The sequence below is a fragment of the Lonchura striata genome, chromosome 11 (genome assembly GCF_046129695.1).
Source record: "Lonchura striata isolate bLonStr1 chromosome 11, bLonStr1.mat, whole genome shotgun sequence".
NCBI lineage: Eukaryota > Metazoa > Chordata > Aves > Passeriformes > Estrildidae > Lonchura > Lonchura striata.
In genome coordinates, this window is record NC_134613.1 from 14,463,849 (window position 1) to 14,490,228 (window position 26,380).

General features: G+C 39.1%; 1 protein-coding gene across 4 annotated transcripts; it reads left to right on the plus strand.

Annotated features, from left to right (window-relative positions):
• Positions 1 to 329: 329 nt before the first annotated feature.
• SPPL2A (signal peptide peptidase like 2A) lies at positions 330 to 23,864 on the plus strand. Of its 4 annotated transcripts, XM_021537526.2 has the most exons (17): positions 330 to 509; positions 4,193 to 4,312; positions 5,053 to 5,235; positions 6,005 to 6,094; positions 9,301 to 9,434; positions 11,530 to 11,681; positions 12,428 to 12,524; positions 13,022 to 13,123; positions 13,730 to 13,811; positions 14,083 to 14,157; positions 14,790 to 14,846; positions 15,004 to 15,057; positions 15,483 to 15,582; positions 16,403 to 16,480; positions 16,812 to 16,972; positions 19,076 to 19,109; positions 23,538 to 23,864. In XM_021537526.2, the coding sequence occupies exons 1-17, from the start codon at positions 456 to 458 to the stop codon at positions 23,567 to 23,569; spliced, it is 1,605 nt and encodes a 534-aa protein (XP_021393201.1). In that variant the 5' UTR covers positions 330 to 455; the 3' UTR covers positions 23,570 to 23,864. The 4 variants fall into 4 exon arrangements, with proteins under 4 accessions (XP_021393201.1, XP_021393200.1, XP_021393203.1 ...); XM_021537525.2 differs by lacking the exon at positions 19,076 to 19,109; XM_021537528.2 differs by lacking the exon at positions 15,004 to 15,057.
• The last annotated feature ends 2,516 nt before the right edge of the window (positions 23,865 to 26,380 follow it).

The following is a 26,380-nucleotide window of genomic DNA, read 5'->3' on the forward strand; positions in this document are numbered from 1 at the left end:
CGCGAGGCAAACGCGGCCGTTTCCTCTTACTTGTAGGGGCTCCGAGGAGTTTTAGCGAGCCCGTCAGTGCCTAAAACATCGGGAGCTGCTGCGTGGATACCCCGACACGCTGACAGCCACGGACCCCCCGCGAACGGCAGCGCCACAACACGCGGCCCGGGCACTCGGCAGCCGGGGCGGGGACGCGCCGCGCCCGCCCGGCTCCCGCAGCGCCGCCCCGCCGGCAGCGCCGCCCCGCCGGCAGCGCCGCCCCGCCGGCAGCGCCGCCCCGCCGGCAGCGCCGCCCCCGCCCCGCCGGCAGCGCCGCCCCGCCCGCCGCACCCGCGGCGCCCCGGGACCGGCCGGCGGCAGCGGCGGCCGCGACGGACGGAAGAGGAAGTGCCGGTGAAAGGCTCCGCGGGGGCGTGCGGAGCCCGAGCCCAGCGAGGCCCCTCCCCGGCAGCCGGCGGAGGACGATGGGGGCGGCCGGGCTGCTGCGGGCCGCGCTGTGGGCCCTGCTGCTCCCGCTGGTAAGGACGCGGGGCCGCGCCGGCCGGGCCCGAGCGGGGCCACTCGGGCCGGCCCTGGCGGACGGCGCTGCCTGTCCCTGCTCTTCGCTGCCGGCCCAGGGGCTCCCTCTGCCCGCTTTCTCCCCGGCCGTTCCGGGAGCTCGCCGGGCACGGCCCGTGCAGCTCCCGTCTCCCCCGGCCCGAGCCCCGGGGCCGGGCTGCCGTGCGGGCCGGGGGCTTTGGGCCTCCCGGGCGCGCCTCGAGCGGGGCCTCTCGCTTCCCCACACGGCCCGCCAGCTCCGCCGTGGGAGTTGAGATAACAAATCTCACGGGTGCCTTCGTGGGTAAACATGGTGTTTACATTTGGATGCGGGAAAGGGGAAAGCTGCTAGTGTGTGTGTGTATCCTGACTTACCTCGTTCACCTTCAGTTTTGGTTTCGGTGTGGCACACATTCGCAGCTTCTCCCTCTCCACAGGTGTACATTGCCGTGGAAATCTGGCAGGCCACCTTCTGCCAAGTGCGGTAGTGAAATGGGGAAGTCAGAAACCTCCATAATCTGCTCAGGCAGTATAAAGGGCATGTATGCATTAAATGCTGTTCCACGAAATTGTTTTGTTGTTGATTTTTTTTTTAACTTAATTTTAACAGAATTTATCTAGTTTTGGTAAAGCAGGATGTAGAATACTTCTTTCCTATGTAGGAAGTCACCATTGGATATGCTTAGCAACAGGTGCACAGTACAGTCTCTTAGTACCTTTAATGCCTTTGGGGGTAGTAACTTGTCTCCGTGGCATTTCCTGAGTCCCGCGTAGCTGTCACGGGTGTGCTGGGGTTTTCTGAAGAGTGCTTTTGCCCTTTACTCCAGTGGTTTGCTGCTGCTGACAAGGGAAGAGGCTTCTGCTCTCTTAAAAGACTCCAGCCCCTGTGTCCTGCCTCCTTCTCTGCTGTACAGATGCAGTTGTAGCAGTGATGAGTGTTGGACCAGGTCATTCTGCCTCAGGAGCATTCTCTTGACATTAACAGCACGGGGAGTTGGGTTTGGGGAGGGATCACTGCCCGCTCTGAGCGTGGGCTCCTGTTCTGGGTCACAGTGCCTGGAGGGAGGGAGAAGGGCCGATGTGTGTGTGTCACACGGCCGCTGGCAGAACAACAAAATTATGGTTGTTCTGTTCATGGCTATTTTTTCCCCTGCCTTTTTATGTTTCTGTGGGTTTTATGTTGTCACTTGCTACATGCAGACTACCTTCTCACTAGTCTGTACCTTTGAATGTCTGTATGTCTTATCTAGTTACTAATTGTGATGGATGTTGTAAACACAGGCGTGGTCTGCTCTTTCTGTCTATTGGTTCATCTGATTACCTATATTCTGTGTGGTGGAATTACTGGTATATTCCAAATCCCATCCGTCAGCCCAAGTTTATATTCCTGCAGTGGTAGGGACACCTTTGGAAAATTAGGGATTAAGACACAGAATAAGACTTCTTCTATATCAAAGATAAGGAATTATACAACAAAGATTTAAAGGTGAGGAGGGAAGGAAATATGATGAGAGAACTACCTGTCAGAAATAGGAAGGAATTTGTATGGAGGTCAGGGGCCGTTGGGAATTGTCTGAACCTGAAGGGAAAGGAGATGGTGATTCCCCTTAAGTAAGGACAGCTGTCATGCCTCTTCTCCATGGGAGTGCTTTTATGCCAGAGCAAATCAACCTAGAGAAGCAGGTTAATCTTTTCAAGAGATGTTTTTGTGATCACACATTTAGTCTTGTTCTTAAGTAACAAAATTGAAAATGTGCTCAGTGAGAAATGCGTGTATACTGAGAGTAGGATTTCTTCAGTGGCACAGCTGACTGCAAGGCCACCTACCCAAACCAGTAGCCCTGGTCTGTTGTGAAAGGATACTGAAGCCATTAGAAAGTAACAGGACTTTAGCTAGATTCAAGAGGATTTCCCTGGGGATGTACCAAATGAGGCCTATCAGGTAGTGTTTCTTTTAATTTTTAACTTTGAAGTGCTGTCTCTGGAGCTCAGCAATGAATAGGTGTGTGTGCACGTCATACTCAGGTCCTGCTTCCCTCCACCTCATGAGGATGAAATGTGTGGCCTGATTAATCCCCAGAGAAGGGAAGCTTGCCAAACAAAACGTGCATATCATATAAGCAAGTAATCACTCCTTCTACGTAGATTTATGCTTGTGTAGCGTTAACACTTGATTTCCTGGAACCCAGAAAACACTTATTATTCTATTTGGTGAAACAGAAAGAGCTTTTAATGGATGTAAACCTCTGGAGTTTGGACCTGTTAGAAGTCTACTGCTTTTAATTCACTGTTAGCTTGTACTTCTAGGTGAATGCATTTAAGAGAGAAGCTTGATCATTCTTGTACTGATCACAAATCATGGACCAATTTATTTCAGCTGACAGCTGAAGAACTGTTCTGTATTAAACAGTTAATGTGCTCAGGCCCTTTGACACACTTCTCCCAGCAGATGTTCATGCGCTGGGGCCAATATAATGGATTCCTCTGAAGAAGGTTTTTTGCTATTCAAACCAGGCAGACATAAACGTCTGAAACAATATCGTCACATGCTTTTATTTTCTCTCCAGTTCTCTCTTGCTGCAGAATACAGATCTTCTAGATTGAGGAGAAATGCCTCTCTAGCACTGTTAATGCTTAGCAGTTAGATTGTGTATCTAACTGTTAGGGCTTCTCCTCCATACCCGTGCCTATCGCTAAGTTAATATATTAGTAGTTTTTTATATAAATCTGAATTTTGTAGCAGGATTTTAATTTTTTTTTTTTTTTTTTACTCTTATTATGCTTCTTGCTATTGAGGTCAATTTCAGGACAGTTAAAATAAGAACATCTTCCAGTTTTTTATGAGGATACTTTTTGGAGATACTTTTTTATTTCTTTTCATTGCTTTCTAGCTGTAGCTGCACCTAATCTTTAGCCTGTTCATTTATCCACTTAGATACCTGACCTTTATTTATGCTTGGGGAGAAGTATACATTCCGAACATTATCAGAAGGTTGAAAATTCAGCTGTATTTGTAAATAACAGGAATCATTATGTGAGTCACTCTAATCTTAAGAAACACAAGTATTTCCTTGACTACACAAATTCTTCTTAAGGTATACTAGTTGGTCTCTTCGTGTTTACAGTTATTTGACAAAAAATATTTGGGGAATTGTCACATGATACATATATGTGTGTGTGTGTGTGTATATGTATATATTACATATGCATATATGTAATACATATAATCCCCTACTTTTATTAGTAGGGAAAATTCTAGAGTCTGTGAGGAAGGAAGACTCTAGAACTTAATCTCTTTCCCATGTACTCTTCTAATTGCTTTCCATGTAAAATGCTACACTTTTTGGAAGGCACAAGATAGAGAATCTGAATTCCTTTGGTTTCTTGCTGGTATTCTGCTTGGTGACATGGACTGTACATGTCATAAATACACTGTATTTGCAAAGAGGATAAGCAGCATTATATAGTAATTAGATTCTTGCTAGATTTCCAGCCTGCTCTCAAGCTCCCCATCTCTCATGGAATCAATTATTATGTAAAGTAATGAGTTTAGTAAATTCCTTTTCTCCTAACAGGTCTTTCTCTTCATCAGCTTTTTAGAAGAATGTTTGCATAACTGATATTCTGAACTTGGTGTAGCACAGAACTCTGTGATCTATTGCAGGTAGCTGCTGATGAGGGGATCCTGCATGCCTCTGGAAGTGGAGTGCCTCCAGTAACTAAGGATTACTGCATCATTTACAACTCTAATTGGGTATCTCTTCCAAAAACCTTGGACAATGCTGTAAGTAGCTTGTAGTCATACATTCTAAGAAAACTAGAATGCAGTATGAATTTGAGTCAATTATAACTGGTCTTCAAATTTTTGAGTTAAATATATGCTAAAGTCAATATTTAACATTTTGGTTCATGTTGTCCCCTTTGTCCCAAAACACCCCAAAAAAAATCTATAGTGAACATTTCTGTCCTTTAAAGAGCTGGCTTCTAGAGTTTACAAAGGGAATACTCATTCTGTACTTAGAACCAGCTTTGTATATGTGTTTATTTATTTATGTGTTAATATATTAATTTTATCCTATTAATTTTTTCCCTTTGAATATTATCCTTATGTCTAAGTTTTATATTTGAGAGTTAAAGTTCTGTTTATTTGTTAACAAAAATTGGTAAACTTCTGAACCTTTTTTATATTGGCTCATCAGTTTGATGTACTGTTTGTCTCGAAAACAGGTGATTTTTCTGTGTAACCAGTTTCTTATATTTAAATTACAATACCAACTACTGTGAAATTGCACTTAGAAATAGCCAGATTTTTTCAGCTCTATGCTGCTCTAAATGTCCCTCACTATTGCAGGCTGCAGAAACTGCTGCTGTGACTTTATATTCCTGAATTATTCTTTTCTGTTACACCTCTTCCTGGCAAATCTCCAGTTAAAGTGCATAGTAATGTAGTCATCTGGATTAATTTGTTTGTAATATCAAATTTCCTATTTTAATCACATTCCTTTTCTTGCTCTTTCTCTACAGACTTTCAGGGCTCTGGAAAACCTGACTTCTACAGTCCTCTGCAGTTCAGCTGAAGTTCCTTCTGGCTTAATGAAAGACAAAGCAGTTGTAGTGATGAGAGGAAACTGCACTTTCTTGGAGAAAGCAAGAATTGCACAAAGTTTGGGTGCTAAAATGCTTTTGATTGCCAGTAAATCTAGGCTGGTGAGTTACAACAAACAGTTTCCTTCTGCACTGAAATAGTGTCTTGTCTCTTTGATGCCATGCAGTGCTGTGCAGGGTAAGCTGAGAGAAGCCCCCAGAGCAGAGCACCCTGAGCACATGTGGGATTCCAGCACAAGTCTTTACCCTCCTCACAGAGCTGTGCTGCTGGGGCTGTGCAATGCTGGCCTGCATCAGCTCAGAGGAGCTACAGAGCTGAATTTTTACATGTTCCTGTATCTTCAAACACGTTTCTGAATGCAAATACTTGTCTTTATAATTCCCTAATTTTAGTGCATTCTGACCTCCATGTAAACTTAGGTGATACTATTTTAGACCTGTGTGATAAAAATAAGCTAGGGAAATGTAATCCAAAACTGGAAATAATGAGATCTCACAAGACCTTTATTTGCTTTTTTGTTCTCCATTGCAGATGCAAACTGTATGTACAAATATGTACAGTTTATGGATTTGTGTGATTATCACAAAAAGTTCATCTTGTTTTAGAAGTGTAGAAGTTAAAAATAATTTTGATTATTCCTTGTAATACTATAAAAACACAAGAGCTGTATGAATCCAGATGTGTTGGAAGTATCATCTGGTTTGATTTAAGTACGTATATCTTTATTAATCCTGAGCAAAGGGTGATGAATGAGCTTTTTTTTTATCTTTCTACAAATACACTGAAATTGAAAGGATAATCTATTTTTAGGGATCTAACCTACTTTGTAAATGGGCTCAACATGCTTACCACTTTCACTTTCTCTTTTAGTCTGCTATTTCAGACAACAAGACAGATTTTGAAGATGTGACTCTTCCAATTGCTCTTATAAGATATAATGACATAGTAGATATGCAGCTGGTAAGTAACAGAAGTTCAGCATGTTATGGTTGTATAAACTTAGGTATTTGAAAAAACAGGTTAATTTCATATCAGGTCTGAATGTCTGCCTGATTTGAATGTGCTTAGATCCTGCTTTCATTCCTAAGAGAGGATGGACATTTAGTTGTGAAAGTACTGGTCTTCCCAATCAGCTGAACAAGGTTGATTGATTGATTAGAGCACTGAGAATGGGAAACACAGTACCTGACTGGAGATGGGGAACCTTAAAAGTTTCCTGCTGAACAAGATAAGCTGTCTTTCAGTAGACTTGGATACAGCTGCAGGTGCCCGATACACGTGAAGAGCTGTAGCCTGAGAGGGCTGTTCTTTAGTGCAGAAGCTACAACAGCTGAGCTTGTAGCTGCTGGCACTAGAGCTTTCAGGCAAGCAGCACCAGAGCAGGCTGGGTCTTGAGGAAAGACTCAGTTTTTTGCCTTTACCAGATGATGAGCTCCCTCTGTACTGTGTGACAGCATCAGCTAAAGAGTGGTTAGGCAGTGTAGTCTGAGTTTCTGCTGGTGAGATGCCAAATGCATGTTATTAAAATGCAGCAGTTGTGCTATCTCCTACAATTCATAGGCAGGGGAGTTTGTTTTGGGAGTATTTGGAGTTTATTTTCCTTGACATGTAATGCTAGGATAACAAAGTATTGCACAGGGTTTTAAGGAAAACAGTATCTTTTCTTCAGTGTGGCCTTTTCTGTTGTTTTTATATTGTTTTGGTTTTTTTATTTAGTGTTGAATAGGTTTGCTAAGCAGCAGCTGTGTTGCACATGCTTTTCTGGGGCTAGCAGAGGCTAGCACTGTGTAGTTTTAGCTCTTGAGTTAAATTTGCAAGCTCACTTCACCATTTCTGCTCTTAATCTTCAGAGCTGCCATGGGAGGTTGTGTTAGGTAAGTATGCAAACTGAAACTGCGTGAATTGGTAGGACTTTGGTTGTTTACTGTCGTCATTACAGATAGGCACTTGCTGAACACTGACATGACAAGGTTTGTGCTGTCTTCAGACTGCCACAGCCTTCATAAGTGCTCTAGTTGGGTTCAGGTTGTCTTCTGTCTTCAGATTTGTTTCTTCAGTCAGATAAGTATTGTTTGCTTGCTTGAGTGATTTTAGGATGCCCTACTAACATGAACAGGAACTAGGGCAAGTTAGGTCTGGATCTTCTCTGCACTTCTTTATTGCCCAGTTATGCTTGGAGTGGTGTGATATGGAATAATTTCTGTAAAGTTGGAGTAACTCACCAAAGCACCTCTGCTGTAGGTTGGTGTGCCAGGTGATGTCTCATACTGCTGCTGAATCAAATAATTCATTTTTGTCTTGTAATGAGACTGCCTTCATAAAAGTAGTGAGGAACACAGCCTAGACTATAAGTGATCTTTCATGCTTCTGCTCTAGTTTTCTGCTAAAGCTTTCTGTCATGTCACTAGCAGCTGTTATGTGGAATTATATGCACTGTTTGGAATCCAGCAGCCGTTGTACACTTCCAACTACAGTTGCATTTCTTGTTTAACACTCTTTAAAGCTTCCAGCTTCCTCCTTTTATTTAGAAGAGAGAGACAGCACCAGTCTGAGGGCAAGTAATTTGTATAAGCATTCTTTTTACTTGACAAGTAAATAATCTCTGCTAGCCTTCACCATTAGAGCCAGGTCTGTTAAGTTCTGATAGCAATAGCAGAGTGTAACAAACCTTTTAGTCAGTGGACAGCTTTCTTGCAGATGTGTTACCTGATGCAGTCTGTTTCATTCTAGTGCTCTGTGTGGTGGAAGTTGAGACTTAGGAAGTTTTTAGTGAAGAGAGGAATGATAGGAGCAAAAGGAAACAATTGCTCTGTATTCTAATGTGAATTATACTTTGTAAGATTTATGAAACTTAAAGGAAAGACTGATTAAGATATATTGGAACCAAATACTAAAAATGTATAAGCTTCTTAGGGTTTTTGGCTTTTTTTTTGGGTCTTGGTGGTGTATGTTTGGGTTTGTTTGGTTTTTTTCACATAGAGGATGCTGTCATTTGAATAGGGTTTTTTTTTTTTTGCCCTTTAATGTTATGTTGCACTTTACATAACTGCAGTGTTTCACTAGAATTTAATTTTATTCCTTGTTTTCTGAACTTCCATAACTTCAGGCAAAAAGAATGACTGTGACTTCTTTAGCCTGCAGAAAGGTTATTATCTGTAATTAGAAAATTTTCTTCATCTGTGGCCACTGTGTTCCACTCTACCACTGGGTTTCCCATTCAGTTTTTCTAGTGCCAGTTTGATCTTTCTGAAGCCAAACCTGTCTGGCATGTTCTTCTCTCTCTTGCTTTTATCTCACATGCAGACTGTAAACAAATTTGGGGTTTTTTTCTGCATCTCTGAAGTCTGTTCTCACTGCACAATTATTTTAGATGTCTGGAGTTACTTTAACTGCAACAGCAAACTTGTCTTCCCTACTACTTTCCATTTCCTGTCAAATTTTCATCCTTTCTTTGTTTTTTAAATCTCACCTTCAGTCAAATGGCAAGCACCTTGGTTTTGCTTTCAAGATTTTTATACAGTTCAGTACCACTTACAACTCCGTGTTCTCTCCCTTTTTCTTTGCGTACTTCAGCTGATTGGCTTTTTTCCTTAGGTCTTACATTTTTTAAATAGTGTGAAATTGCTTTCTTTTAATTTGAATTCATCTCAACACATGTTTGTGTTAAGCTATTGGTAAATAACTTTCTGCCACATTGAGCTGTCCCTGTGTTCTGTCTGAAGCCTCATGTCAGTCTCTGAGCTGAGTTCTGTGGGTTTGAGAGCTAGAGGTAGATCTGCTGATACCTCAGTGGACCTGTGATTGAGTTAGATGTGCTTTCCTGCAGAGCAGATGGCTTGGTGTATTTTGGGGAGGCATTTGGGCTAGAGGCACAACTTCTCAGAGGTGTGGAAAGAATGCAGAGAGGTACCATTTTCTCTTGTGGTATCTCTGTATTTACACAGGAGTAGTAATAGATTTGTTTCCAAACCTGACCATCCTGAAAGGTAGCATAGGAAGCACTACTTGGCAAACATCTGACATGTCTTGTGCAGTGAGTTGAAAACTTCCTCTCAGTATTGTGTAGATTAAGAGTAGGAAATCATGATGCACGCATGTCTTTTTGGAAAATAAGCAATATAATTTCTTTGTTCTCCTTATGAACCAACTTGTATGTTACATTTCAGGTGCTTGGAAAAGAAGTCAATGTGACTTTGTATTCACCACCTTTGCCAGAGTTTGACTACAGTATGGTTGTCATCTTCCTAATTGCTGTGTTTACAGTGGCACTGGGAGGCTACTGGAGTGGAGTAGCAGAACTGTAAGTTGGTTAAATGGAATTGCTTAAATTACGTGGACTGCAAAGCTTGTGAAAACTGTCACTATGATCAGTGAGAAATTATTTTCTTTTAGGTTGGTAGTTAAAAAGTTAGAAGACCTAAGTGCAATTAGCTGCTTTGTCATGAAATGTTTGAGCACTGTAACGTCTGAAAAATCACCAGAGGTCTTTAAGGCACCTCAAGCTTAGATTGTAAAAGTTCCTGAGGGATAATGCAGCTCTTGGGAGGAGGCATGAGTTAACATTTTGACAAATTACCAAACACTCTATAACTAGCATTATGATTTTCCAATACCCACAATAGAAATTAGGTATTTTAGTTACACCTTTCAAGCACAGTGATTCAGGAGGTAAATACATCTTGTATGTGGTGTCTGCATTGATAGGGAGCTGTACAGCTGCTCCATCCCAGCTGGCTGTGCAGCACTCCTGTCACTAGCAGCAATGGGAAGCACAGTTTGCTTGTCTGGCTGGCTCCAGATAAAGTCCAGCCTGGCTTATCTGCTTCAGCTTTTTGTTTTAACTGGTGGAGAACAGAGCTGGGGCAGCAGCAGCTCTCAGACTGGGCAAGGACAAGGAGGAAGCAGCAGTCCCTGTGGAGGGAAGAGGGAGTGGCAGTGCACAAAGCGGCAAAGGCAGGGGAAACAAGGGGTACTGGGGGTTTGTGCACTGTCCTTGAGGGATGTGCAGCTTTAAGCAGTGCACAGAATTGTCTGTGGTTAAACTGAACAAATAGATCAATTTCTGGGGTTAAACTGCCTGTAGCTGGCCTTTGAGAGCATGGCATTATTCTGCAGTATTTCTTGGGTGGCTGTGTATGCTAAATGGGCTAAATGTGTGTTGCTACCTTCAGGGTCTCAGTGGTGTTCTGGCGCTTTGCTCCCCAGCACAACAAGGAGAGGACTATGTGATAACAACAGCTTCCTTTTTCCCACAGTTATACAAATCAGCTATTTTAAGGAGATTAAAGAAGTAGAAGGAGGGGAAGTGTGTGTTTCTTTTTTTAAAGGTTGGATCTGATAATACTTCTTTTTCACCTTGCAATGCTGCAGGGTGTGGCTGTGCTGAATGCTAAAATAACAAAATGTGGTGCTGTCTCCCATATTAAAAATACCTAGATGTAATTTATTAAACTAGTTAAAGTGCTCTTTAATAAATCTAGGGTGAGCTTATTTTTATAAAAAAGCTGCTTATTAAAAGCATGTCTTCTGAGAAGGTGATTCATCTAACAAGGTGCCTTGCTTCTGTGGGTTACTCTCTTTTGAAGGTTGCTGTTTCAGTGCTGAATTCAGCATTTGGTAGGTAGGTCCTGGAATTCCTCAGGAACAAGCTATCTGATGGGCATTTTGCACTAGGTCTGTACTAAAGAGTAGAAGGGCTCTCTGCTCAAAGAACAAACACAGCAATTTAAGTCTCCTTATTTTGCATGGTGAGGTGTAAATATGGAGTATGTATGCACAGAAATCTTACCCCCAGTGAAAATTCCCAATCATACCTCCTCTCTTTCATTTACTCTGTAATTATGAGGTGTAAGAGTAAAAGAACTAAGACTTAGCTAGTTTCATTCTGCTAACGTGAATAGGTTTTGCAGACACTTAATGTCTGGATGAGGTTTTAAGAGTGTGCAATACCTATGGCTTTGATTTATTGTAGACATATTTATCAGATTCTCCACATTAGCCCAATAAGTTTTCTAATCAGAGGTGATGCACTAACAGAGTTCAGTGTGTGCATCCTGAAAAGCAGTTTAAGAGTGTAGTACTACTTTTTTTCACATGGGTCAGGGTTTTGGTTGGGGATGCTCCCTTAAAGTTGGCAATTACCACATCATCGGAAAGGAGCACAGTTAAGAATCTCTTTTTTGTGATCTGTGCTAAGTTGGAAGTGCTTATCTTCATTTAAAAATTGAGAGAAATTAGAACAATAGCCATACAATTTTCTGTGGGTTTAAGTCTAATAATAGTATGAGGGACTAAACTGAAACCTTGTCAATCTAAATGTTCAATAATATCAATTTTGGCCACAGTAAAACATTTTTTATCTGTCATCTGAGGTGTTTGTTGTTTTCTTAAAACAGTGAGAATCTGAAAGCAGTAGCAAGTCCTGGGGAGAGAGAAACCCGATGGAAAAAGGAAGAAAATGTGACTTTCACCCCTGTAACAGTTATCTTGTTTGTTGTCATCTGTTGTGTCATGCTGGTCTTACTTTATTTCTTCTACAAATGGTTAGGTAAGAAACAATGAATGATCTCATTTGAGTTTCTTTTCTACATGATATTATGAAGTGTTTAAGTCTAAAAAGCTAGATTTCTAAACTAAAATGAATATAACATTTTAAATTAATCTGTCCATGTGTGAGTTGAGGGTTGAAAGGATGTAGTTGCTACTTAAAGGAGAGGTTTCTTCATCTGTCTTACAAAGACTGCCTTGACAGTGCTTGTTCTGAATGAAGTCATGTGGAAGAGAGGTGACAAATGATGAGCAAAAAACCCCCATTATTTATGTCAATGTTTTTGAGAGGATGGCAGTGACAACCTAGTAGTGTTTAGAGTTTGCTTGATGGGAGCATTTTTTGTTACTTGGGGTTTGGTGTTTGGTTTTAGTATTTTGGTGAGGATCTGGCTAGAAAGCAATTCTGATACCTCTGAGTCAAGTTTTTGCTTGATGAGGACTTTGTCATGGCAGAGACACTCAGAATTCAGTATTTTCTCTACTCAGCTGACTGGGGTCTCCAATGAGTGTTGAGCACTGCTCTATCTGTTAACAGTTTATCATAGAACCCTCAAGGTTGAGAGAGACATTCAAGATCATCCAGTCCAACTGTCTACACAGTACTGTCACTGTGATCCTTAAACCACATCACCCAGTACCAGTCCAGACACCTCCTGAATACAAAATATCAAATATATGTTATTGTGTTTATTTGCTGTTTTCTATTTTTTGGCACTGATTCCTGTCTTCATTGTTTTGATTTAGTTTATGTTATAATATCAGTCTTCTGCCTGGCATCTGCGATGAGTCTGTACAACTGTCTTGCAGCATTAATAGGACAAATCCCATTTGGGCAGTGCAGGTATTGTGCACATTTATTAAAAATTACAGGCTTCCTCTGGGTATATTCTGGTTGCTACTCAAGGCAGCATGAAAATATGAGAACAGTTTGACAAATTGTTTCCTGTATGGTTTTAGTATGTGGGATAGTTACAAAAGAAAATTACAAACTGCTTTAATAAACATGAAAGGTATCTGTAGCATAATCAACAGTTTAAATAGTTGTAGATTTGCTCCATTACCTTTATTTGAAAGCATTCTGTAATAAAGTTTGAAAGGCTTTGGTTGGCTTGGTTTTACAAAATTCTGGTTGTCTGTCATATGTGCTTATTTTATTCATTAAGGAACTCTGTAAGGGGAGGATCCTGCACATTTGATCCTGTTTGGAGCAAGTACTGTGCTATAGGCAGCAGAGGAGTTGGGTTGAGAACACCTGGACAGCTTAAGGATGTGTGATAGCACAGGAATGTGTCTTGGCTGTTGCAGGTTTTCTTTTTTAAGTTAATTATTTTCTTTTAGGATTACATGTTCCAACAAAACCATTGAAGTGAGGCTTATTTTTCTTGCTATATTCTGCACAGCAGCAGCTGTTGTCTGGGCAGTATTTCGAAATGAAGATAGGTAAGTGGTGCATTCTGACTTAAGAGTAAGGTGAATAATTGGTGTTAATGAACTTCCCAGCATACAACTAATCCTGGAGCACAGCATCCTTTTAAACTCCAGTGCCAATTTCAAAAAAGTCATGAAAGTATTTTGAAGCTTAACAAGCATGGGAGTAATAGAGAACAAAGCAATGTAAATGAGCTGTGTGGCAATTTGGAGTTATAAAAAACTATGAAGATGAGGAAGAACTAGCTTGATTGCTAATGACTGCCACAGAAGAAAAGAGGTGCAGATACCATAGGGAATAGCTCTGCTCAGCAGTAGCTGCAACATCCCTATGTTATCAACACTGTTTCCAGCACAAATCCAAAACATAGCCCAACCAGCTATTATGAAGAAAATGAACTCTATTGCAGCTATTACCAGCACAGTTATTTGTTTATGATCACAGGCTGGTATAAATTGACCATCTTGAAACTAGGACTTCTATGGCTTTGGTAGCAATAATTCTGAAAAATTAATTTCTTGCTTTCTGAGAAATTTTCCTTGCTATTGCCAGAAAAATCTAGATTCTAGCAGCAGTTTGAACAACCTGTAAAACTGTTTTGGGTTTTTTTTTTTCAGGTGGGCTTGGATTTTGCAAGATATTTTGGGAGTTGCTTTCTGCCTAAACTTCATTAAAACACTGAAAATGCCCAACTTTAAGGTACTGTAAGTTGCTTACCTTAAGAAAATATTCTACTGCCATGAATCTGCAAGTTTACTGTCAGGAAGTAGGTTTTCAATATGTAAGAAATACATATTAAAAAAAACATAATCTTTACCATTTTTAATAATTATTAAACCAAACTAATCCTGTTCTGAATGTTATGCCAGATTAAAACACATGGTACTGTAATGGTACCAGAATCTAGCTGTGTGATACTTGAAAACTCACAGTAATCTTTTCTTCTCTTTGTTTTTTTTTTTTTTGCCAGTCCTGTGTAATACTTCTAGGACTCCTCCTTCTATATGACGTGTTTTTTGTCTTCATAACACCATTTATCACAAAGGTATGTCTGTGAATTTACTGTAAGAACAAAAATGTCTGGTCATTGGGAGAATATTTTTATTTAACAGGTCAGTGTTTGCAGTGTTCTCAGCATGGAAAAGCTGATTTCCATTTTTTCCCATGTAAGACAACAGTGGCCTAAATTTTTATGGCAATCACATGGTTGGAAGTAAACCATCCCCATGTAGTGTGAGGGATAGTGTGATCATGAGAAATTACTGCACTCCAGATTTTTCCTTCTTTTGCTTTAAATATTCATTTATTGGAATATGATCTAGTACTTTCTGCAGTGATCACTTGCAGTGTGGTATGAACACTGTGCAAGTGTTAACCTGCTTTTATTTTGAAGCATAAAGCTCATGGCAGAAAAAGCTGACATGTTTTATCTAAAATTCCAGCTACTTCTAGTGGACTTGTTGTTTGGGTTTTTTTAACAATATTTTAGTCTGGACTACATGTTTTTATTGTCAAACAATACAGTATAATACTGTACAATACTGGAGCATTCCCTTTGATATTCAGGATTTTTCCAGCCCTGAGTTGTAAGTGGAGGTACAAACAGTTTTTGCAAATATTGTAAGAAGGTTTTGGTTCATTAAACCATTAACTTTTGAAAAATAACTTTAATTTCAGAATGGAGCAAGTATAATGGTTGAAGTTGCAGCTGGTCCCTTTGGAAACAGTGAAAAGGTATGAACAGTTGTTGTAATATGTCCAGCACTAAAGTACTGACTCTGTGTAGCTAATTCATAGTGTGCTTTTCAGCATAACTTTCTCACAAAATATAGCCAGCTTCTGCTATTTTCTTTTAAGTATTAAATGCCTGTTGACTTGGGTTTGATCCTAGAGTGATGGAAACTTGGTGGAAGTCCCTACTGAACGCTCAGCTCCCCATGAGAAAGTAAGGATTGTATTTCAGATACTGGATTTTTAAATTATTTCCTCTGAAAAGATTGTTCTTTTGGGGAAAACTTACTGTCCAAATTTCTCTTTAGGGCCTGGATATCATTGATCAGTATTCTATAGTTAGGTTAATAATCCAGATTTGTTATTCCTATTACATGGTTAAATATTGTTTTCACTTTTTTTTTGTGTGTGTGCGTATTATTTGTAAATCTGAAATTCCAGCTTACCAGTTGCCTTAAGCTTTATCTACTTTCTATGTTGGTTTCTGGTTTTTACTTCAGGTTCTACCTATTTTGAAGTCTGCATTAATGATAAATTAATTATATTTAAACTGTTTATTAATTCAAGCAACCAAAAAAATCCAGAACACCATAATGCTTTAGATGAGATTTATGTGGCTTTTGAAATAATGTTTTCCAGTTACCCGTGGTTATTAGAGTGCCTAGGCTGGAACACTCTGCATCGACACTCTGTGACTTGCCCTTTTCATTGCTGGGTTTTGGAGACATTATTGTCCCAGGTGAGCAAATGCTTTTCCTAACTGTACTTTATGAATAAATATTTTGGGTTTTATTCATAGCTGACTCACAGAGTTTATTCACAGGGTAATTACTAAATCAAATGCAGCAGTTTGCCTTGATCAGCCAGTGCAGAATACAACAAAAGCCAGAGTAGAAGAAAGCTCGCTGTTTTATAGAATACTTAAGTAGTGAAAGGTTTTTTATTTTCTATTGTAGTGGATTGAGTAAATGCAAGTCCTGTAGGTAAATACAGTTGTCAGGATTAACTAAATGTCATTAAAATCTCACAGAAAACAAATATTCTGTGACTTTGTAGGATTTTTGTATCCTAGACTATGTAATCAGAGGTGAGGTAATGTAAAATGTTTTTCCAAGTTTTTCCATCTTTCTCAGAGGACTGAATTTGGCCATAATTGGAGTCCTGAGCAAATTACTTTAATGGAGAATGTGCAGGCAAAATAGCTGAATGTTAAGAGTGAGCATTAGAATCCTATTGAAGAAATTAAAAATAGGTTGTTACACTTCTGTGTTAGAAAGCTGAAAATAGCACAGTGTAATTAGGTTGCTTGAAAACCCCAAACCTCTAAAACCAAGCTTGCTTGGCTCATATTTCCATCATGGTTTTTTCTACATTTACTGTAAGATTTCTTAGTCTGGTTCTTGCCTTTACAGAAAAAAATATTGGAAGAAGATAAAATACTATAATGGGAAGTCTTACTATAAATGCTGATTTCATTTGGAAAATTTGGGAGAAAAAAAATCATGACTAAACATTTCATTAATCCTTTTCCTTCTAACTTTTTTTTTTTCCCCTTCCAGGGCTTCTGGTTGCCTATTGTCGAAGATTTGATGTTCAGACAAGATCATCTTCTATATACTACATTTCCTGCACAATAGGTAAACTGATATTTCAGCATGGTTGTTCTTCATGTAGCTTTTTTTAAATGGCAGATCTAGATGGGCTTTTTCAGGTAAGGTTCAATGTTGTCAAGAATCTCTGCAGAAACTCTTTCTAGTGTGCCTACTTGTACTTCAGGTGACTATTCTTTATGGCTTTTAAGTTGCTTTGAGAAGTCTTCCAAATATAGAGCAGCCTATTGTGTCTCTTCTTCAGTTATATCAACAAGGAAAATATTGCTTAAAAAGAAGAAATTGTCTTACTAAATGACTGACCTAATCTAAAAATTCTCCTGTTCTTGATTGTGTATGTATGAATGTGTTTTTATAGCTTATGCCGTTGGCATGGTGCTGACCTTCGTCGTTTTGGCACTAATGAAGATGGGGCAGCCTGCCCTTCTCTATCTTGTACCATGTACACTCATCACAAGCTCTCTCGTTGCCTGGAGGCGCAAAGAGATGAAGAAGTTTTGGAAAGGAAGCAGTTACCAGGTAGGCTGGAGGACTTGAGTATTCTGTTGTTAATTCCTTTGGGTATATGCTTCTCTGAGAACTTGGTGATAGAACACCTGCAACCCAGTTTCTGCAAGGTTTCCTGTGATCTCCTGGAACTTATAAGGAAAAGTAGTATTTACTCTTAGAAAAATTTGGTCTTAGTGGTTGACATGGCAGAAAAAAGCTCAAGGGAGATAAAATAGCTGGTTCAGTACTCGGGGAGGAAAAGTAATTTGTTCTATCTGCTTTGAAATGTTTTCTTGGATTTTAACATCCCCCATCTATCATCTTGATGTGGTATAACATGAGTCATTGAACTAAGCATGCAGAATCCAAACTGCACTAGTTCTGTATTAGAGACAGTTCCAAAAAATTTGTGATCAACTAGAGCTTTAGAAGCTTTCCATGCATCACTGATGGCCTACATCATCAGGATTGTATGGAGCGTTCAGGAGCAAAATAGCTGGGTTTTGTAACTGTTTTCTATCACAGCACACACTGTGGGCACACTGCCTTGAATAGTCTGTATTTCCCCCTTGGTTATGTCTAGCACTACCCAGGAATTGCAGTTCTTAAAATCTCACCTGTTGACACGTGCACATTTTCCTTGATATGACTTGCTGTAGTAACTGGGTGTGCCAGTAACCCCTGTGAGCTGGCATTTATCATCAGACAGAGCAGTCTCAAGATTACTCTGTGTTTTGCTTGAGACCTAAGTTCAGTATTGTTTGAATTGACCATCACCTATACCTAGGGCATGTTGAGCTTGGATAGTCTGTTCTGGGAAAAGGTGGGACGTTCATGGGGGATAGAAGCAGCTCCTGCTTTTTCAGGATTGGAAAGTTCAAGTGGGTCAGTGAAGTCAAGAGTAATTCTTGTAAAACTACAGGCACCAGCTCCTATAGTATTACCAGCAAAATGCTACCTTTTGTTGATCTAATACACTATACCTGCTTCAGCTGGAGGTTGGCTTAGGTGTGAAATTACTCAGATTTTCAGCTTTAACTAAATACCCTGTCTTTTTGTTTACAAAATCAACTCCTCCTTTCATAGGTCCACTGGATAGAAATGTTCTTCTGTAGGTCAGAATGAATTTGGTTTACAGTGCATTTATATATAAATTAGTGACTGTGTGCTCTTCTAAAATAAACAAAATCGCATTTATAAAGCCCAATAACTCTGGGTTTGTTGTGGGGAAAACACAATTTATTTTCCTCGCTTGAGTTCTGAGTAAGATTGGCCTAAGTAAATTTGGCAGGTCTCCTTAGTGACAAAAATTTCTTGTACTTCTTGTAGCAAAACTCATACTTGAAAGAATTATGTTGCCATAGTAGTTATTCCGTGTCCTTTCAACTGGTTTCTTGAAGGATTAAAACTACTCTGAACTTCAGTTTGTTTTGAGTTAGATTACTTCATTTCTAGCACAATTTAAAATGTTGATTTCAACCCCCCCGCTCTGCCATCCCTGAGTTAGACTTCTGTGTAACTGAGCTCTGTGTAACTCAGCTGCAGTTGAACTCTGTGTAACTTTACTAATTTATATTTTTCTATAACTTTCTGAAGAATATTTTTATATTAATTTTTTGTTCCCAGAGACTGTTATTCAAGTAGCACTCTTGAAAAACTGCAGGGTTGATCTTTCTCATATGTTGTCCTTCTTATCTAAAACTGTATTTTGAACTGTACTTATTGAACTTACAAACAAGCAAAAAAATCCAAGCAAACAAAACCCCAAACAGCCCAAACCCACACAGCTCTAGGGTTGAAATCTCCAGCTTTCTGTGCTCACTTTGAGGAGGAAAGATATGGAAAGGTGTCAGAAGACAATTTTTTTGCTACATCAGTGGTTGAGGCTTGAGCAGAACTGCTCTGTTGGCAGGGGTGGCCAGACTTGTGCAGAGGTTTGCTTTGCCATCATGGGAACAGAAAAACCTGGCAGAGTGTCATAAGAAGAGGGGTAGACGAGCATGTACAGTGCATCAGGTGACTGAACTTCATAATAATAGTCCATTAGTTACCTTTTTGGAGTTTGGTGTTTTTCTGATTTTTTTTGTTGGTTTTGTTCTATATGTTTTTAATAATGGAATGAATTTTATTTAGGTATCGGACTCCTCCAGGACGCCTTTGCTACAAGGTGTGATTATGGCCTTCTTTTAATGCAACTTTTTTAATCGTCTTACAGTTTCTGTTTTTTTCTTTTTCCCCTTCTGCTTTGTCTTTTCAGTCTTTTTTGCATCTACCTCTTAATTTTGTATAAATTACTTGGTAAAAGAGGGTAGAACTGAAGACAAGATACAAATATGTATTCACACTTAGGTCTTCTGGGGTTTTTATTTTTTTAAAGGAGTGCAGGCAAACATAATATAAAGTAGCAATAAAGGTGTGATTCCTAAGCCTGGAGGCAGGCTTTGTATGCTTCTCTACTCTCTAGCTTCCCAAACCCTAGGACTGTCTTCAAATATTTGCCGTTGGTGTTAGTTCCTCTTCTGTTACCTATATTGCACTCCTTCACCTGGTTTTTCTGTGTCACTGCGTAGATGTGAAAAACTGCTTAGTGCTAAACAACAATTTTGTTGTCTCCTGTTACAATGCTGAGCATTAGAAATTTACCTTTAGTGATCATGTCTGCAGCCTTGTGTCATCTCCTGCTCCACAGTGTCCTTGATGCTGTCCTGTCTGCACTGCCTGCGCGGGGCTGGGAGCCGGGGCTGGGGCTGCCCTCGTGGCCTCCCTGCCGCAGCACATCTGGGCTGCAGCGAGCTTTGACCTTTCTACCACTGATGGCTTTTATTTTTGCTATCCACACAGCTTGAGAGAGCAGTGCAAGCTTTCAAATTTCAGCTTCTCGTGGAATGTAAGCATTTAAATATAATCTTGAATTATAGTTGCTGGAGTTATACATCTATTTATAATGCATAGGGTGTCTGCTCTGAAGACAGTTTGAGATGGTGAATTCTGCCTGTGTCTTAAATTCTCAAATAAAAAGGACTTTTCTCATTAGCTTCTTTCTTCTAAGAAAGAGTACTTTAACAATTTAAATGTCATTAAAAAACCTTAATAAGAAATTAGATATAAACCAAAGATGATATTAGGAAGTGGGAGGGGTTGAGTACAAATTAAAAGCAGATGGCCAGACTATTTTTATAACTTCGAATTCTTCTGTCCTGCTGTGCACACTCGAGTTCTTGAATTGGTCAGTTAAAACCACTTTTTTAGTTTCTACTTTATACGTATGACAAATACTTGACTCCCCAAGATAGCTCCGAGGTCCCATAATTCATAGCTGAGGTAATTTCTGTTTCTGCATAATGAGGCAGTCTTAAATTCTAGTTATGCTCTGTGTGGCTCTTTTATGGTGCAGTCTTGAGCTGTAAAGAGTTGCTGCACAGAAAACATTTTAACTATTCACTGAAGTGCAGAGATTTATTGGAAGAATAGTGCACTTACTTTCCTGCCACCTAACTGGCAGTATTGCTGCTGTGAAGTGTAAAATAGAGGTTTATCTAGCTTTCTGGATTGCTTATACTCCTCATGGATGCCTTCATGATAAATTAATTTAATACTTATTTTCCATTTATTGATTTAATTTTAGAATACTGTTTTTTGTATCAGTGCAATCTATGAAATAATTTTAGCAAAATCATGAAAAATCTAGTGGCCTAATGCAACTTTGAAGTCTTCTACATGGAGTAGTCTTTAAACTTGTTGGAGTTTGTCAGTTTGAAATGTTTAGCACTTCTTATCTGTCTTTGAACTAATGAATCAACAGATTTGTCACTGGCATATTATACAGCATGCACCTGCTATTTAGTAAGTTTTATAATCACATTTTTAGATAGTTGCAAATTCATCAAAACTGGGAGTTGTTAAGAATTTCATGAATGCAACATTATTGCCATGAATCTTGCAAGCAACTTTACGCATAGGTACTGAGTGCGCTCTTACAGAGAGGGACATTTGTACTGCCATTTCTAGTTTGGCTCTGGTGGAAGTGGTTTTTTGGGGGTTGAGTTTGCTGGTTTAGTTTTTAATAGTTCACCATGTTCGTAGATAGGTTAAACAAAAATCATTTTTGTTACAAAGCTGTCTTAACACCTCCCCCTTAAAAACTGTCAGAAATTCAGATGTGAGAGCAAAGCTTCTGAGTCTCTTCCACTTCGGAAATGTTTGTGAGCTTTCCACAGTGTACAGATTGCTTTGCCTCATTCTTAGCTTAAAACAACAGCTTTGTCAGGATTGTAGCAGGTGCCTTCATCTTGCAGCTGGTCATTTAAAGATTCCTGCAGCTTCTGTGGAGGCTTTGAGGGAGGGGTTGTCCTGAGAGAATCCACAGTGGAGATACGTGTGTGGACAAAGCTGCTCAAATGCCATCTTGTTCTTTTAGAGGGGCACCTCGTGTCTACAACTTGAAGTTGTGTGGACGGAAGATTAAAAATGGGGTGGGGTGATTCTTTTAGGTTTGAAGCATTTATATAAACGCCCTCCCCCCAACACCCTTAGAGTTTTACAAGGCATTTGGTTTTAAAGTTAACTTCAAAATCTGATTATTAAGTGGAGACTTAAAAATTTAAATACAGGTGCAATCTCCGGCATTTGTACAAAAAAAAGAACATTTTTCGCTGCTTAATGCTGTGGGATTACAAGAAGAATCTTTGACTTTGGAATACTGAATTATTGCAAGTAGTTTTAACTCTGATTTCTAGAAGTGTTTTGTCAATTGCATAGGAAAAGACTGTACAAAAATGCTTAGCAAAATTAATTTCTCTAGGCTGAAGGAAGATACATGGCATGACCTGATGTAATATGGTACTGTGGGGGGAGGTTGTTCTTGTTTTATCCTGGAAATGAATACTTTAATCCTCATTCAAAGGGATGGTTTGAGTTCTATAATTGTAGGGAGTCTTTTGCTTTGGGTGACTTTTGATGTGGATTTTTGGTCACAGTGTAGAGGAAAATTCTGGATATACTGAAATAAACACAAGATTGTCATTAGCACAAGAACTGGGTATTCACTGCTGGACTGAGTGTGTGTTGCTGCTCTAATTCAGTCCTTTGGCAAGACTGGTACCTGCCTTAGTTCTTACTGTCATGATTCTGGAACATGAAGGGAGGGTTGTGGAAGACCTTTTCTAGTATTAGATTGATATTGGCCACTGGGCTCTCCTAAACCTTACCCAAATCCCACTGACTTGTTTTTTGGAACTGTCATCTTGGTTTACTGCACAGTGTGCTGGTGTGGCTGGACTGTGAAACATCTTGTTTAAGCCGAAGTGCTTTTCATAAGGCATGTTCATGTACTCTCAGTGAAACAATTCCAGTGGCATAAAAGAAGGAATGGCACAGACCTGGGTCATAACTAGAGAAGAAGAGAAGAGTTAATGGAACAAGTCTTTTTACCCTGTACATAGAACTATACCACATTAAAGTGTGTACACAGCAGTCTCAGAGCCTGGATTTGTCCTGGCAAGGATTCTGAGCACATGTTAGTAAGACAAGAAAACAATTGTGTGGAAATCAGTCCAGCTTCGATCAGAATCCACACAATGAGCATGGATATGCCACTATGGAAGAAAGTAAGTAGGGTTTCCTACCCTTTGATGCTTAAAACATTATCTCTTGTCCTAATAATCCTGCCACTCCAGGCATATGAGCTCCTTGGCACAGTTTGTTTTTTCAGCATTAGTTGTACTAGTTCTGTGTCTTCTGTCTCTGGCTGTCAGCTACCCAGACTGTCCAGTTCTTGGCCTCTTGTTAATTATGTCAGTTCTGAAGCCCTCAGACTGATAGTCAGTTTGTCACACTAACAAACACCTGTATTTCCTCTAATTCATTCAATGCCTTGTCCCTGGGGAAAAACCCGAACCTTCATTGCCTCCAGCAATACAACAGTGATAGGGAAACAGGCTGCTTTTTAGTCAGGACAACTACAAATTTGTTTTGAGTTATTCAGGCAATCTAATCAGTTACATCAATGGCGAGTCAGTCTATATAATTACCTGTTTTGGATTCTCTCCTGATGCGGGACTTTACATTTCCTTTATCCTTTCTGAAATAAAAGGAAAATTTACAAAGAAATGTGACCACTGTAGTTAGCTTTGACTAACTGTAATGTAGGTAGTGTTTACAGCCATGAAAAGAGAGAGTGTTTTCTGTTCAAGCTATTGCTTGAATTAAATTCTGTAGATGTCAGGTAAGATACTAGAGTCTACTTCCAGTTTTGCAAGCCATATCTTTGAAAAATTTGCTTAACCCCAATTGTGTTCTTGTTATCTGTATTTAATAATTGAGATACTTCTGACTCACAGGTTTATTTTCTTGTAGAGGACTCGGGTCCTTGGTTGGAGAATCGTTTTTGTAGTGGAAAGCATTAGCTAATACAACTTTGATTATTTGGCTTAAATACTTTTCTGATCTATAGAGGACCTCCTAAATGTATGCTGCTAAAATGCACTCTAACACATGTTATAATTATATTTCTCTTAGCTAACAAATACTTTAGATCAATGGGATAAAGCAGTATTTCTTTATGAAGAGACATTTCTCTTTTTTTTTCCTTTTTTAGATGATGGAACACCTGGATTACACAGGAAATGAAGAAAGCACAGCATCAGCCACTGAACAGTCTGGAGGACAATAATATGTAGAATCCTGATTTAAAATAGCATTTGAATTTTTGACAGCTGAATTACAGTAAATTTGGTGAAATTTTACAATAGAGTGTTTCCCACTCTGTGTAAAAGGGTTTTTTTATCCCTGCACCTATATTTTTATGGAAAATACTGTTAATAACATAAAAGTAATCAAAAAAGAGTTGCATTTTTACAGCCAAACCATAGCTAGTAAAACTGTGCCTTATTTCAATTCAAATAAAAGAATATTTTCTATGCAATTTTCCAACTGTGTTTCTATACAGTATATTTTTATAAAAGTTGCTTCCCCATGTCATCTTCAGTGAAATGTTCCTTTAAAGTTTTGATTAAGACTAGTTAGGTTGCTTTGAAAAAGGATTAAGTACCCTTCATAGGATTTCTTACCAGATTTTGAATGCAAAGTTGGATAGTAATGTAACTATAGCGACAGAAAAATGAAACTATGGTTCCATTGCTACAAGTAATTCAATAAACAGTGTGTATGTTGATGTACATTGTGAACCATAAAATAAATAACAGGGCAAATTGAGTGTGGGATTGTGAACTCTTCCTCCCCACTCCCCTTATTGTATCACTGGCTTATGCCTTAATTGTGAAAATTGTTAAGCTTTGATGCAAGTGTTTGGATTATATACATTTCCAAACATTTAAAAATAATAAAAGGGGAAGTACTGACACATAATCCTGAATACTTCTGTACAGCTCCTGGAATAGTTGACAGACAAGATGGTGTGGAAGGCAAGAGGATTTTTGCTTAGAAAGTGCTATTTTAAGAGATGGGATAAAATGTTAACACTGGCCTAGTTCTCATCTGTTGAGAGTAGGTGTGTATTTGTGGTCTTCATTTGTCTGTGGATCAGTTCAGAGGGGTAAGGGAAAACAGGACAGGGTGTTTTGTTTGTTTATTTTTTTGGATTTTTTTTTACCTCTTGCATCTGCACCATACTTTTTTTTTTGAAGGATTTTTGAAAATTCTTTGCAATTGATAGACAAAACAGATTTGAATAGTGCTAGTATTACCTGTGTTAGCTAAGGCAAATGCATGTGTTTAACTTGTTTAATCTTAATTTGTTTTTGTTTTTAAAGACATGGAAAAAGGATAAGTAGTTTAAATCATTAGTTTGCATTTAGAAGAGTTTGAGTTTGTTTGACACCTGGTCTTTTGTCAGGAAACTGCAAATTGAGGGGGATTAGGCATAAAAAATTTGTATAGCTGTAATGCTAACACTTGACACCAAAGAAAACTGGAGAAGGCAACAAGGGGAGACCACTGAGTTCACTTAGTGCTAATGTTGGGTAGTTTTTAAAACATTTTTCCTATTCTTTAAATGAATGTCATTCCTATAGCAAGTACAAGTTCAAGAACCCTGGGGAAAACAACTGAGTAAGCACATGCTGGGCAGTGGCACTTCTTTCCTGCAGTGCCTGGTGCAAGTGCCTCCTTTGTTTGAAGGTCACCTCTAGACACTTCTAGTCAGTTTGGGGCATGTCAGCTCAGGAAAATTTACCCTGATTAAATCTAGTTTAGCTAGATTTACTTTGGAACTATGCTAATCAAGATAATTGAAAATCTGTATTGGTAGTTAACAAAGGCTTACTGCAAATTTACCTAATTTATATCAAGTTTAAACTTTTGTTTGCAAGAGTCAGGAGCAGACAAACAACAGCCTGGATATCAGTTGTTGCCATTCACAGAGGTTGAGCGTGGTGCCAGTTGATACGGGTAAGATAACTCACCTTGTTTGCAGCTTCCCTAAGAAAACAGAAATTACAAGCACTTGTTGTATGTTAGCAGTTCCCCCCCTTGACTTGAGCTTGAACTGGCAGCCTCAGAATACAGTGGTCATCTTCTGTTTTATTTAACTGGCTTTTCATAATAAATTAAAGCATACCTCAGTGTTTTAATTGCAGACTGAAAATGTGTCTTCTGATGTATTATGCTCTTTGACAAGCCCAGTATCTGCCAAAGTTCAGTGGTTTTGAAGAAGTTTCTGGAAATTCCTGGAGCAGATAAAGAAGTCATAACTCATTTAAAATCATGTACAATTGAAAGCCCTCAGAAGCTTCACAAACCTATGTAAGATGACTTCTTTGTCTCTTTGAAATTTTCCACATGGAGGATTTATTAAATTTTCAGCTATAAGTGATAATGGAATTAGTATAAATAAAAAAGACCTTTGGCAACATAAGTGTATTCAGCAGCTGTCTGTGGAAGCTCTGTCTTGTTCTGTGCCTAATAATACTCCATGCCTGATCATGCCTGAGGTTTCACACATGTGTTGCCATTTAGTGGGATGTAAACTAACTTTTTTTCTTTCAAATGCTTAGGTGCTTTGTTTACAAAAACTATGAATGGAGTTTAAAATTTTATATAAATAGTAGGTTAGTATTGACTACTGAAATGAGGTTTTTTAAGTTCAGTAGAACTGATTGCAACACTTCTAGCAATTTTGAATGTTTTTAATATTAAATTTGGTTGAGCTAAACACTGTTAAAAGCCTTGTTAGTCATACTTTAATAGAAAAATCTTACTACCTTTTCATTGTATGTTTACTGACAACAGCCCCCTTCCTTATGACTCTTAAGTTATCACCTTAAAAATGTTATTAATAAATGTTACTTGGAAAAAAATAGTTGCGTAATTGCTTTGTTCTAACTCATCCTTTTCCTACTGTGAATGTTCATGGTAAAACAACACTTCATAATATCAAGTAAATTAAAAATCCATAATGTGCCCCCATGAAGATGTAGTTGC

What these genes read in the sequence shown, in the direction of transcription:
- SPPL2A (XM_021537525.2), top strand. Translation starts at nt 456, where the DNA reads ATGGGGGCGGCCGGGCTGCTGCGGGCCGCGCTGTGGGCCCTGCTGCTC. An exon ending in CAAAAACCTTGGACAATGCT is followed by an intron (nt 4,313 to 5,052) that starts GTAAGTAGCTTG and finishes CTTTCTCTACAG; the next exon opens with ACTTTCAGGGCTCTGGAAAA. An exon ending in GGAAAGGAAGCAGTTACCAG is followed by an intron (nt 16,973 to 23,537) that starts GTAGGCTGGAGG and finishes TTCCTTTTTTAG; the next exon opens with ATGATGGAACACCTGGATTA.